This window comes from Pan troglodytes, chromosome 9 (genome assembly GCF_028858775.2).
Source record: "Pan troglodytes isolate AG18354 chromosome 9, NHGRI_mPanTro3-v2.0_pri, whole genome shotgun sequence".
NCBI lineage: Eukaryota > Metazoa > Chordata > Mammalia > Primates > Hominidae > Pan > Pan troglodytes.
This window is the reverse complement of record NC_072407.2, coordinates 34503731-34516536: the sequence shown is the minus strand read 5'-3', so window position 1 is coordinate 34516536 and position 12806 is coordinate 34503731. Positions and strand designations below refer to the sequence as shown.

General features: G+C 39.0%; 1 protein-coding gene across 8 annotated transcripts in view; it reads left to right on the top strand.

Moving 5' to 3' along the window:
• The window catches only part of MPPED2 (metallophosphoesterase domain containing 2), a 202159-nt gene that overhangs the window by 85303 nt on the left and 104050 nt on the right, over positions 1 to 12806 (top strand). For all 8 annotated transcript variants that reach the window (XM_016920605.4, XM_063783956.1, XM_054662182.2 and 5 more), the window contains one exon: positions 6485 to 6710. In XM_016920605.4, coding sequence (XP_016776094.1) covers positions 6485 to 6710 — 226 coding nt within the window. The remainder of the gene's footprint in view (positions 1 to 6484; positions 6711 to 12806) is intronic.

Sequence of the window (12806 nt, the reverse complement as noted above, 5' to 3'; positions counted from 1 at the left end):
GTTCCCCTCTGCCCTTCTCCATCCCTGGGGAGGCTTCACGGAGCACAGCTTCAAACCACTAGATTGTCTTGGAGGACCCTTAGGGGTTCATGTGTTGTGATTCATCAGAGCCGTTATAAGTGGCATGTTAAATGTCCAGAGTTTTATAAGGGAGTTATGCTGACTTTGACATAAGTTGCTATGTGTTTGTTTTAACATTGTTATAGAGTTCATCAGACATGTGCATAGCTGGAGATCTTAAACTTTTCATCTATTCCTTGCTGCATGCTCATAGAAGAATAACCCCACCTGATTCTAAGAAGAAATTCTGGATATTCTGCATGAATAGTCACTCTTGAGAGAAACAGTCTGGATGCTATCTATTACAGGTTATACTAATCATTCATGAATGAGAGGCCACTCGGCACATTTTTTGGTATTTGATAAATACTGGAAGACAGAGATATCTGGATGAGAGAAGGAGGCAAAAAGTTGTGTGTTAAGGGAATACATTGTGCGAGGTTAGGATTATCTCAACAGAGGTGCTGTGTTTGCATTGTGTGCAGGTTGGAGGCCTCATAGCCCCACTGACCTTCACTTTTAGATCCAAATGCTTATTGGCCCTAATAATACTTTTGTTAGTTTGAAAGACATGTTGGAACATGCCAGTTTCTGCCATGAGAAAAATCAAAATGTTCTTTTTCATCTTCAGATGCTTTGCTTTGAGAGTAGTGACATTGTGCCTGGCATCAGGGAGTGGTCCAATTTGTGGATAAACCAATGATTTATTGATGGCGATTGGGAAAGATGGTCATGACAATAACATAACAACACAGCTAATGTCTGTTGAGTGAATATAAAGTGTCAGAAACTGTGCAGGTTGTTTATATGCAGGATCTCGTTTAATCCTCACCATACTTTAGAAGCAGTATTTTATTTTTACCCTATTTATATCTGAGAAAACTGTAGTTTAAAAAGAGTTGGAGATTAGTCAGCTAGACTGGATGTTGGGGAGAAGGAACAGGACACTTCATGCGGGCTTAAAGTTGGAAGAAAATGTGACATTGGCTTAAACCTTGCCATAGCCCAAGATGACAACCCGAGTTCCTGGAATTCTATGGAAGTTACCAGGAAGTCTTGTGGAGGTTCATTCATTCCTTCACTTACTCAACAAATCTGAGTTGTGTGTCTGCCATTTTGAAGATATGGGACTAGGTACTTTGGGTCAATAAGGAACAACAAGCCATGATCCATGTCTTCAAGTCTATGGGGATACAAGTCACATGCAAAAGCAAAACTCAAAAATGGAGTAATAATAGTGAACGTGCACTGATGGTTTACTCTGCACCATGCATGTGCTTTAGAGGCTAAATTTCATTTTATCTTTGCCAAAACTCATGAGGTAGGTGTTATTATCCCCATTTTGCTAGCGCACTTTAGAGAACATAAGGAATCTCCAAGGTCATACAGCTAACATGTGGCAGAGACTACAGAGTCCCCATTCTTATCCCCATGCTGCGTCCACGGTTTAAATTGTAATAGTTTTAAAATCGAATCATTAGGAATAGAAATGTGAGAAGCACAGTAAGAAACTATTAAATACTGCCCATAGAAGTAAAGATGAATAAGGAGAGTGTCATGGAATAAGCATGCAGATGAGATAGGATGCAAAGGAAGCTGAGGAAGAAGAGAGAGGAGAGGAAATATCAGAGAGGGAGGAGGAGAACTTGGAGAGTGCCACAGCAGTAATCAAGGGAATGGATCACACCACTGTAGTGTGATCGACAGAGGTCAGAATTCAAATAAAGCCATGGCTTTGGCCATTAGGAGGTTATTAGTCACATTCCAGGGACGCTTTTGGAAGGAGAGTAGAAGCAGAAGCCAGATTGCATTGAGTAACTTTTGAGTAACCATTTGGCTGTACATTGTTAAATCTATTAATATAGTGGCCCATCAGGCAGAACAAATGTGGTAAGTGGGCTGCATGAGAAGAAATCAGAGAGGGGAGATCTCTTGGCAGACTGGAGGTCAGTTTTGCCTGATCTTTTGATTTTCCACAAGAAGCTGGAAGTGCAGAAACTTTTGGGTGATATTTCCTGAGTTCTAGATGTTAGTTCATTACAAAAACAAAACAAAACAAAAAACAAACAAACAAATAATAACCTCAGTTGAGGGCTAAGCATGACACATCTGAGGGCTGAATTGGTCCCACCAGCAGCAAGCTTATGGAATCCTCTTTTAAGAAGTTTAGAAGTGAAATGAGGAAGCATCTCAAAGAAGCAAAAAAGTCAAGGAATGTTTACGATCATGTTTGAGGCACGTATGTGTGTGTGTGTATGTGTCAAGGGTTGTTTGTTTTTGTTTTCTTGGAGTGGGTAAATATAAACTCACCAAGGAGGAGGATTCAATGTATAGAGAGGCCCAAAATATCAAAGAGAGGAGATGCCTGGAAAAGGAAGGTGCTTATGGGAGTGGGAGGAATCAGATTAAGAGGCCAATTTGCAAATTGAACATCCCTACTATGAGAATCCAAAATCCAAAGTGTTCCAAAATCTGAAACATTTTGAGCACTGACATGACACTCAGTGAAAATGTTCATTGGAGCATTTCAGATTTTGGATTTTGGGATTTGGAATGTTCAATCAGTGTAACACAAATATTCCAAAATCTGAAAAAATCCAAAATCCTAAATGATTCTGGTCACAAGCATTTCAGATAAAGGATGCTCAACCTCTGTTAGAAAGATAAGAAGATGCAAACAGATGGTGTGATGGGAAAGTGAAAAGGCAGAAGTGAAGAGAACCTCCCTCCTTCTGTACACATGTGGTTAGAGGGTATTTTGCATGTCTGGAGAGGGGCTCAGTTGGAGCCTGGGAGCTAGAGAGGAACCTGGACAAATTTTGTGATGGCTGCTTTGGGGAGGTAGTAGCTGGAGTGTGGGGCACTTAGAACGTCAAGTAGCAGCGAGGACCCAGTTGACTTTCAGTTCATGAGTATCTACTTATGTGACACCACTAAGTGCAGAAGATACAGAATAAGGGAATACATTGATAAAACTCAAATAACTGCCTCTTTTATGGTCTCACTTACATTCTGTAGCTCTAACCTGAACTGATGAGCAAGTTTTCCACATCTCATTAATTCACTTCCTACCATTGTCACTTTATTGTCCCTGTAAGTTACCTCTACTATTTGCTCAGTAATTTTCTTGAAATTACCTCTTATTTTACATATAAAGATAGAAAAAAGGAAGCTATATATCATTACTTATACTTTTATATTGTATTTGTCCAAACAATGCATTCTTAAAAGTAGTTTTAAAATACAAAACTATTTGACATTTTATCAAAGGTTCCTTTCCATTTCACCTAAAATAATCTTGTGTACCATTAGTAGAACATAGACCATGCCTTGGGAACGATGAAACTGGTTGGTTGGTAGCGTTCTTTTTTTTTTTTTTTTTTTTTTTTGAGACAAGTTTTGCTCTTGTCACCCAGGCTGGAGTGCAGTGGTTCAATCTCGGCTCACAGCAACCTGCACCTCCGGGGTTCAAGCAATTCTCCTGCTACCACACCCAGCTAATTTTTGTATTTTTAGTAGAGATAGGGTTTTATCACATTGGCCAGGCTGGTCTCAAACTCCTGACCTCAGGTGATCTGCCTGTCTCGACCTCCCAAAGTGCTGGGATTACGGGTGTAAGCCACCGTGCCCGGCTGGTAGAGTTCTTTGGGTCATTCAGAGCAAGGATTTTTTTTCCATGTTAGAGTATATATATGGCCTTGGTTTTTTTTATACAAGCAGGTCAGCTTAGCTGGCATGATCTGAATAAAATGGAAAAAGGCAGGCACCTCTTTGCCTGACAATTTTAAAGTGTTGCTATTTGAATACCAAGAAGTTTGAAGTTTGACTGCAGGGCCTTCCCAATTAATCTAGTCTGGAAAAAAAAAAAAAAACAAAAAACGAAAATGCCATCAAGTAACAGGAGATTTGTCAGCTGCCCTGTTTACACTTTTCATATAAAACATAAAGGTTGGCAGATTATAGATGAAAGGTCAGTTCAGCAAAAAAGAAAACATGTCAGACAATCTCATAACATCGGTAACAGAGGATAGAAGTTGGAAGCTGCTACTGGATTCTCAGAAAAAGATGAGTTTGTTGGTGATGTGTAAATATCATCACCTTTTCTGTGGCTCTTCATTTTGGTGGCTACCTTTTTATGCTGAGTCTCCAAAATTTGATTTAAAAGACACCAAAGATGCTTGTCTTTCTGAGAAAGATTTACTTTGCAGCAGTTTTACTTAAAAAAAAAAAAAAAAGAAAGAAAGAAAAAACCCAGTCTGAAGGGGGAAAATATACTTCCTTTGCCATAGTGTCTAGTCTCACCCACGCTGTCCCTGAACCCGAGCCCTAAAACGAGGATAAATTGAGAAACCCAGGCTTCCTGCAAGAGCGGCGGCACATAATGAAAGGGTTTACAGTGAGTCCCATCATCGTGAATGATTAAAGGGGAACTGGGCAACTACAGTGTGACTTGTACAGGTAAAATCTTCTGCTCTAAGAATCACACAGTAAGGACCGGCCTTGGAAGACATTGCTGTCTGGGAAAACGTTTTAGCCTGTTCCGGCTTTGGGAGCACAGGTGAATTGGGGCGGGGAGCACTATTAGACTCATAGGGTCACAGAGCCATGATATTAGAGTTGTAGGGCCTCTGACAAATTTCCAGCATGTGCAGTACTGGGAATTTGTGGCCCTATTGATATATCTTTCATCTGCACTTGAAGTTCTGGAATTGTGCAAGATACCACCATTCTATCCAAACAACTTGCTATGTACATCATACTCTTAATTACCAAATTCGCATAAACATGCATTTGAGGGAGGCTTCCTATTCTTTTTTGAACTCTTCAGCATAGCCTTACAAATAACTGAGGCCAAAGACGTGACATACAGCACTGTGGGCTAGTAGTCAAAGATATCCATTGCTGCTTGGCCTCAGCGTTTCTGGTTTCCTCTCTCTGCAGTGTTATTTTCTATCAGACTGCTTTCATCTCTCTCTTAAGCCTCCCCATTATTGCCCGTGCTATATATGCAATTTTATTATTGTCAGAAATCTAACAATTAATAGCTAAAGAAAAGGCAGTAATATACAAAACATAGTTTGGCAGTCTTAAAAACTGCTTCAATATTAGCAAATACGTTTGTGATGTGCTGCTGAGACTGTGTGGACTTCACAATGTAATCTTTACAGTTTGAATTGCTGAAATCCAAGTGGACTGACGACGGAACTTGCTCCCCTCACCTCCCCCCACCCCCCCACCCACAAAATTCTCCTCCCCACTAAGTTTCCTTAATGAAATCATTGAGACTCTGGCTTGCTGGTAAGGACCAGTTCTTACAACAAGTGTATCCAATTTCCTGCTAGTGGTAACTTTAATTCTTCCTGGAATAGCAGGAAACATTAATTTCACATCAGACCCATAGGTCTCAGAAAGCTGGAATTATAGGTGCCATTGTCCCACTCTTTTTTTCCTCCAAAATAAAATAAAATAAAAAGCAGCAGATGGACAGTGAGGCTTGAGGGATGGGTAGTGACAGAGTAAGGAAAAGAACATTAATTTCAGGTGGGGACAGCTGCCCGGCACTATCTCCCTTTGGATTTTCGTTCTTATAGCATCACGGTGAGTTATTAATATGTATGACCCGTACTTTATTCAAACATTATAAATCTATGCAGAAGTCTGGTGTTTGGGTTTTCCTTTATAGCTTTCATTCTTCTTCCCAGAATTATCTCATTTTGATCGGGAAACTTTTGCATAAAAAGCACACACTGAGAACTCACATTTCCATACCATAAATATTAAAAGAGGGTTAAGCTTTACAGTTTCTTCTCCCATCCCAATAGGAGGAAAGTTAGCCTTCTAATCAGGGGGCCCTTACTAATGTTCTTTTTATTCACAACCCAAAAAGGAAACTTAAAATTAGAGTTGAAATATGAAATTATACTATCTGGTTCCTTTAATGTATGTCAATTATGGAATGTTTGACTATGCCATGTCTTTAGTATGAAGCATATACTGAAAATCTAGTAGTTATCTAAGTTGTTAAGAATAGTTGGTTAGATTATGTTTTGAGGACCAAACTAGGTACAGACCTTCTCTTAAGGATCGTGATTAAAGAGCTTTTTACTGGATAAATATAAAGTGTGGATTCATTACCCTGTGGATTCATCACAATGAATCCATAGCATACAGAAGAGGGAAATGGAACTAGAAAACTTAATGTCTTTTTAGCAACGTTTTAGCTACTTAGCAGCTTCCTATCTCCCGTTATTGTCATTTTTGTTAGCATAAAGTAGTAGTCATAAATTCCAGTTCACATGGAAATGTAAAGGAATTTGCGAGCTATTTCATTTGGGTGAGCTGTCTGCTAATCACACAGTCTTGGCTGTTGTACTTTGTGATGGGAAATGAATGTGCTAATTGGTGCTCTTTTTTCTTATTTCAGGAAACCTGCCATATGAATATAAAATAGTGATTGCTGGGAATCATGAACTGACATTTGATAAGGAATTCATGGCAGACCTTGTTAAACAGGACTACTACCGTTTCCCCTCTGTGTCCAAATTGAAACCAGAGGACTTTGACAATGTTCAGTCCCTCCTGACAAACAGTATTTACTTACAAGATTCGGAGGTAACAGTGAAGGGATTCAGGATATACGGTGCACCTTGGTAAGTGATGATTCAAACAGTTTTCCACATTGCTTTTTAGCTCAGTACCAAGAAAACACAGCTCAGATTTAGATGCTTTAAATGAAAATGATTAGGATGAAAGGAAACCTTATTGCTGTATTTCCAACAAAATACATACTGTACTGCTGCAAAATGCAACACTTGTTGTTTTCATTGTGATAGAGATCCCTTTAGGCAAGATCAATAGGAGTTAAAGCTTTCCTAGATATATACAGTCATGCCTCCCTCAGTGTCCATGGGGTATTGGTCCAGGACCTCCCACTGATAAAATTCCATCATGCTCAAGTCTTTTATATAAAATGGTGTAGTATTTGCATATAACCTATGCACATCCTCGTGAATACTTTAAATCATCTCTAGATTACTTATAATACATAATACAATGTAAATATGATATAAATCATTGTTATGTTTTATGGTTTAAGGATTAATGACAAAAAATATCCAGCATAGAGGCAATCCTTTTTCCAATATTTTCTTTTCTTTTCTTCTCTTTTCTTTCTTTCTTTTTTTTTTTTTTTTTTTTTTTTTTTGAGGTGGAGTATCTCTGTCGCCCAGGCTGGAATGCAGTGGTGTGATCTCAGCTCACTGCAACCTCCGCCTCCCGGGTTCGAGCAATTCTCCTGCCTCAGCCTCCAAAGTACCTGGGATTACAGGCACATGCCACTGTACCCGGCTAATTTTTATATTTTTAGTAGAGACGGGGTTTCACCATGTTGGCCAGGCTGGTCTTGAACTCCTGACCTCAGGTGATTGGCCCGCCTTGGCCTCCCAAAGTGCTGGGATTACAGGTATGAGCCACCGCTCCTGGCCCTTTTTCTAATATTTTCTATCCTTGGTTGGTTAAATCCCTGGATGCGGAACCTCTGATTATGGAGGGCTGGCTGTATATGTTTATGTTACTGGGCCTGGGTGTATGTCTGTGTGACACAGAAGGATTTGAGAGGAGGTCACCATGCTACCCTTCACATAGATTCAGCTGCTCTGAACATTCCATCAGCCTTAGGTAACTCATTTCCCTCTCATTTTGTACTGGAAGCAGTCATAAAATATCTTGCTTAGATTACGGTTTCTCAAACCTCCCTACACATCAGAATTACCGTCTCTGTAGAAATATAGATTTTGAAGCCCTTCCTCCAGAGACTCTGATTGTCCTTCCTGAGATGAAGCCCAGCAGTTTGTATTTTTTAAAGTTCCCTGGGCAAGACTGATGCACAGGTGGTTTGAAAGTTACTGGTTGAGAGCTGGCACTAGAATTCTCAGAACTAAGCTCTGGAAAACTTGAAACAGGTACATGTATCCTTGGAGGCTAGACAAGAAGCGTGTCAATCTTGATTGTATCAGTTGACAGTTGTCAGGTTTTAAAGGAGTTACTTCACAGTGTCTGAGCCTCAGTTTTCACATCTCTAAGATGGTGAAGATGATACCTATTTTAGAGGGTTATGATGAGGATAAAATAGGTAAAGTTTGCAGTGGACTGAAGAGAATATCGGATAGTTTGCTTAGGGTATGAATTATAATTTTTCTGGCCTTGGGCTCTCCCACTAAGTATTTATGTGAACTTAGGCAAGTCATTTAGTCCCTAGAGCCAGTTTTTTTTTTTTTTATCTTTAAAATGAGAATGTTAGACTAAATGATTGTCAATATCAGCAGGTTCTAGGACTTTTTTTTTTTTTTGAGGGTGTATATAGAGCAAAACTAACCTGTGTGTGTGTATGTAGAGCAGAAGAACTCACCTTTACTCACTTAATACAGAAAAGTACCCCAGTCCTTCACTAGGAGTTGTGGATAGGACTGGAAAAAGACAAGCAGACTGAATTCAGATCGGTCACTTTACTCAACAGTTTGGCTTGTCCTCTGTAAGTTAAAAGGTTGAGATATTTTCTATAATTTTTTTTCTAGCTTTATGAGTTGGTATCCAGAAGGACTGGTGAGTGGGTACAGGAAGTACATATCTGTTTAAAATCAACCCCGACAATGATTTTGAACTCTTAATTAAGTACTTCCTATATGCCAGGCATTGTCCTACATTTTTTGTATATGTGTTATCTCATTTAATCCTCAAAATACCTTTAGGAGATGGGCACTATTATGATTCTCATTTGGCAGATAAGAAAATCCAGGTGCAGAAAAGTTAAGTAATTGCTCAAGAATCGCCACAGATAATAAGAGGTCTGATTTGAACCTGACAAGTCTGATTCCAGGGTGTACAGCATGACTGAGGGGTGGCAGGGGTTGGGATGTGGTAATTGGTGGTTATAATCCTCAGATCCAGTTTATATCTAGCTTTAGTAAGGTACGTAAATTTATTTTTTTAATGTGTGAGAACGTGGTAAAGGGCAAGAGAATAAACAGCAGAAATCAGTCCTGTCAAACTGTAATCTGGGGTCATGTAGGATGTTGATATTAGCATTTCTGGGTAAAGGGCAGGAGACAGAGCATTTCCAGCTTCACAGCCCAGTTCTTAATGTCAGTACAGTAGTTGAGGAATGACCTCTGATTGGCAGAGGTGCTCTACATGCAAGTTAAGGTCATTGTTTAAAAATAATTTAAGATTACTTTTGAAAAAATCCTTAAAAGGCACAGGACATTTAAGGCTATTCCTGAGCAAGCAGATGTTCAGAAATCCCTGGACTGATAGTTGCTGAAATGATGACAGCAACAAACTTCCTCCATTATCTGAGCTGATTCAAATCTGTTTAGGACAGGGTTCAGCTAAACTAGATTGTAGCTGTGATGAATGAGGGAATGATTTTGGTCCTCAGGCAGATCTTGCAGCATCTCAAGCAATCGAACAAACAGACTAATTCAGATATGTGATGTGGCAGGGCATGATCTGTTTTTGGTGGTGCTGCAAACTGCAGACAAAGTTTATATCTGAACTGGATTGATATCATTTAAAATGTTTTAATTTTAATACTGGCAAGGTAGCAAAGTCAAGAAAATAAGCACTAATCAGTCTTCTGAAATGTTCTCCTAAAGGTGTCCTTAGACTTAAGTCTGTTGAGATTTCCACAAAGCTTCAACCATTTCCTATTGAGCATCTCTTTACAATGAGGGAGATCTTTAAATGATTTTTGCCCCATCCATTGGAATTGTTGATACTTTGTATTTTGACCAAGAATACAGAGGTTGACAAAAATGATATTTCAGTTTCATCATCTGTTTTTGGGAGGCATCAGTAGTTTGGATCTCACTGTGAAGATATTTCGTCAAAATTAATATTCCCAGAGCTACTGATAATCTGAACATCGATTTAGAAATGTCTGCATTAGCATTTCTGTGCTAGGGAGGAGAGTATTTGCCATCTTTACCACTTGCTCAGTGGGACCTTGGGTGAGTTTCTTAACATCTGCCTGCCTCTGTTTCATCTCTAAAATGGGAGAAAACATTACGGTTTCATGGTTGTTATGAAGATAGAATTAATGCATCCATAGCGCATAGAAGACTTTTTAGCATGGAGTAAGCATTTGATAAATGTTAGCTATTACTACTAATAGTGATGTGTTAATGTTTCCAAACTACTTTATACCTCTGTCAACCTTCATAAGGAGACTATGGGACTAGGAGTGAGATTAGATAAGTTTTAGCCCTAGTTCACCTTCTGCTCATTGGGTGACACTAGGCAAGTCCCTTAACTTCTTCATTTAGTTGTAAAACATGAGGAATGAGGTCTGCCCTTGTTTCTCTCATATGCCACCCACTTAAATGGTCATCAAAGTTAGAATTTTCAAAAACAATACATATTTGTGAGCATGCTTGAATTCCTTTAATGTCTTGTACAATTTTTAACCTCTTTTATTATTAAGAAGCAATGTTTGGGAGAACTTATACCATAGGTACCACTTTTCTCCCCTCGGAAATTAGATTTTTTCCATCTCTGAGATTTACACGTAGGTGAGTCCCTGCTTAGTAACCCAACAGATATTTCAACCCAAAATAATGTAAATTGATTGTTTGATTTCCCTGTTTTTACAGTGACTTTTTTGGAGGAAGTATTAAGTTCTGCATTGCTGATACCGCTAGTGGTTTTAAAAATAGAAATCAAAATAAGAACCCTGATATTAAGGATTCACAGGTTTCTCAAAAGTAATCGCCATCAGACTAGGAAAATAGCTATAATTCATGTATTTAGAAGATATGGATTGTGGCTTGGTCTAGCTACAGATAAAGAATATTAGTCTGTATTCATTACACGTTCATAACTTGCAACACAGCTGAAAGCTACCTCAAGACTAAGGAGAATTAAAGTAGTGTTTTCTAATTTACAATTTAACAGGAATTGGTATGTAGAAAATAACTTACAACACACCAGAGCATTTATATATGTTTGCAACCGTAATGTTCTGTAGTACTTACTAGATCCCCAAGGAAGAGGCTTTGAATGTGGTTTGATAGGTCTGGGAAAATCCAGTGGCCTAAACTGAAGATGTTATAAGTGGGATGCCAGGTCTGGAAGGAAAGGGGCTCCCTCAAATGGGAAGGCAATAGTTGATGAATTCTTTAGGGGCACCCTTACCTCAGGAGGCCTTAAGGCAGGTTTTATGGCATCTGTATGTATTCCTTCACCATCTCATTCTTCCAAGAATCTGGAAGAAAGGCATCAGGCATCTTTTTAACAGTTCAGCCACAGATTTGCTTCACTTCTCCTATTGTTGTTTTTTTCTCATTCTTTTTTGGGAGTGCAGAAGAAGAAGGTTTTTTGTTGTCAGGCAGGTGGGTCAGCCTCATACTTACTTCGTACCATGGGAGAGCTTGTGGATTGCTTGCATACCTAAAATTGATTCTCTGCCACCAGTGGTGCCCAATTTTGTCTTTGTGACTCACTCTCAGCTCTCTAACATCTTTCTCAAAGGCTGAGTATGGTTAGAAAGGGAACAAAATTCTAATCTGTCAAATACTAGCCCCTGTGGTAACTAATGGCATGTCTGGCTGGGTAGAGGGAAGGCAGAGTTTTGAAATCATCTTTGTATTTTTGATTACTGAATCTGTAGCCAGCTTTTTAACATAAGCAATTTGGGGTAAACTTACTCGTGGGACTAGGCTCTTCTTTTGCTGTTTTGATACTAAGATACTGTGCAGAAAAAAAAAAAATCCACATACTAATTGATCAGCAGCCAAGCTGCAGAAAGTGAAAGGTCTATATTGCGCCGACTGGAGCAGAGCAGTTGTATTGTTCAGCGAAAGCCTGCACCTTGTTCTTCTCTTGAACAGAAATACAGAGCTGGTCTCCCGTGGCTTTTAATGAATATGAGTGGGGCTTTCCAATGTCCAGGAATTTGATCTCTAGGCTGACCAAAGGGTCAGGAACAAAGAACACATTTTTTCACGTTAGAGTGGACCCAGGTGTAATTTGTCAGATTTAGTAACTGTGGAGGAAGTGCCTTAACTTCTCCAGCAGGAAAATTAGATCAGGCCTAGGCAGTGCAATTCTAAAATGGCTGAAATAGGAAGAGAAAGTCTGTTGAGTTGCATTTTCAAAGGAAGTGTGAGCAGGATTTGTTTTCCCTTCCTCTCTTCCCCTCATTTCCTATCATAACCATGTTGAATTCATTCATTCATTTAGATGTAATTTTCTCAGCATTTTTCAAAGTGGGAGTTGAGTGTTGATTTCACTCTCTGCAGCATTTCTAATTGTGTTTGCACACAAATAGCTACAAGGTTGCTCACATTTCCCTTGTTCTGATCAGTGCAATAGTACTTTATGTTTACTCTGTCAGGAAAGCGTCAGATGTTTTTATTTCCAATTATAAGTTTTGTAATGCATCATGTATTTTGCTGACAGTCTTCAAGTTCTTGAAATAGTGAACAAATTAACAGCAGATATTGAGTGAGAGGATTAGAAAACCAACTGGCAACTCATATGATAGAATTCAGATACAGGGATGGGTGGAATGGGCTCATTTATTTTATTTTCTCAGTCATACTTTGTAATTAACTTAGGCAAAAAAAAAAAGGAGAAGAAGAAGAAAAAAGAAAGAAACAGCTCCTTGTTCAGCAGAAAAATCCTTTGGCACTAAAGAATGAGACTATGCAAACAATATTGGTTCTGTACGACGTTTTCAGGGATTTCAG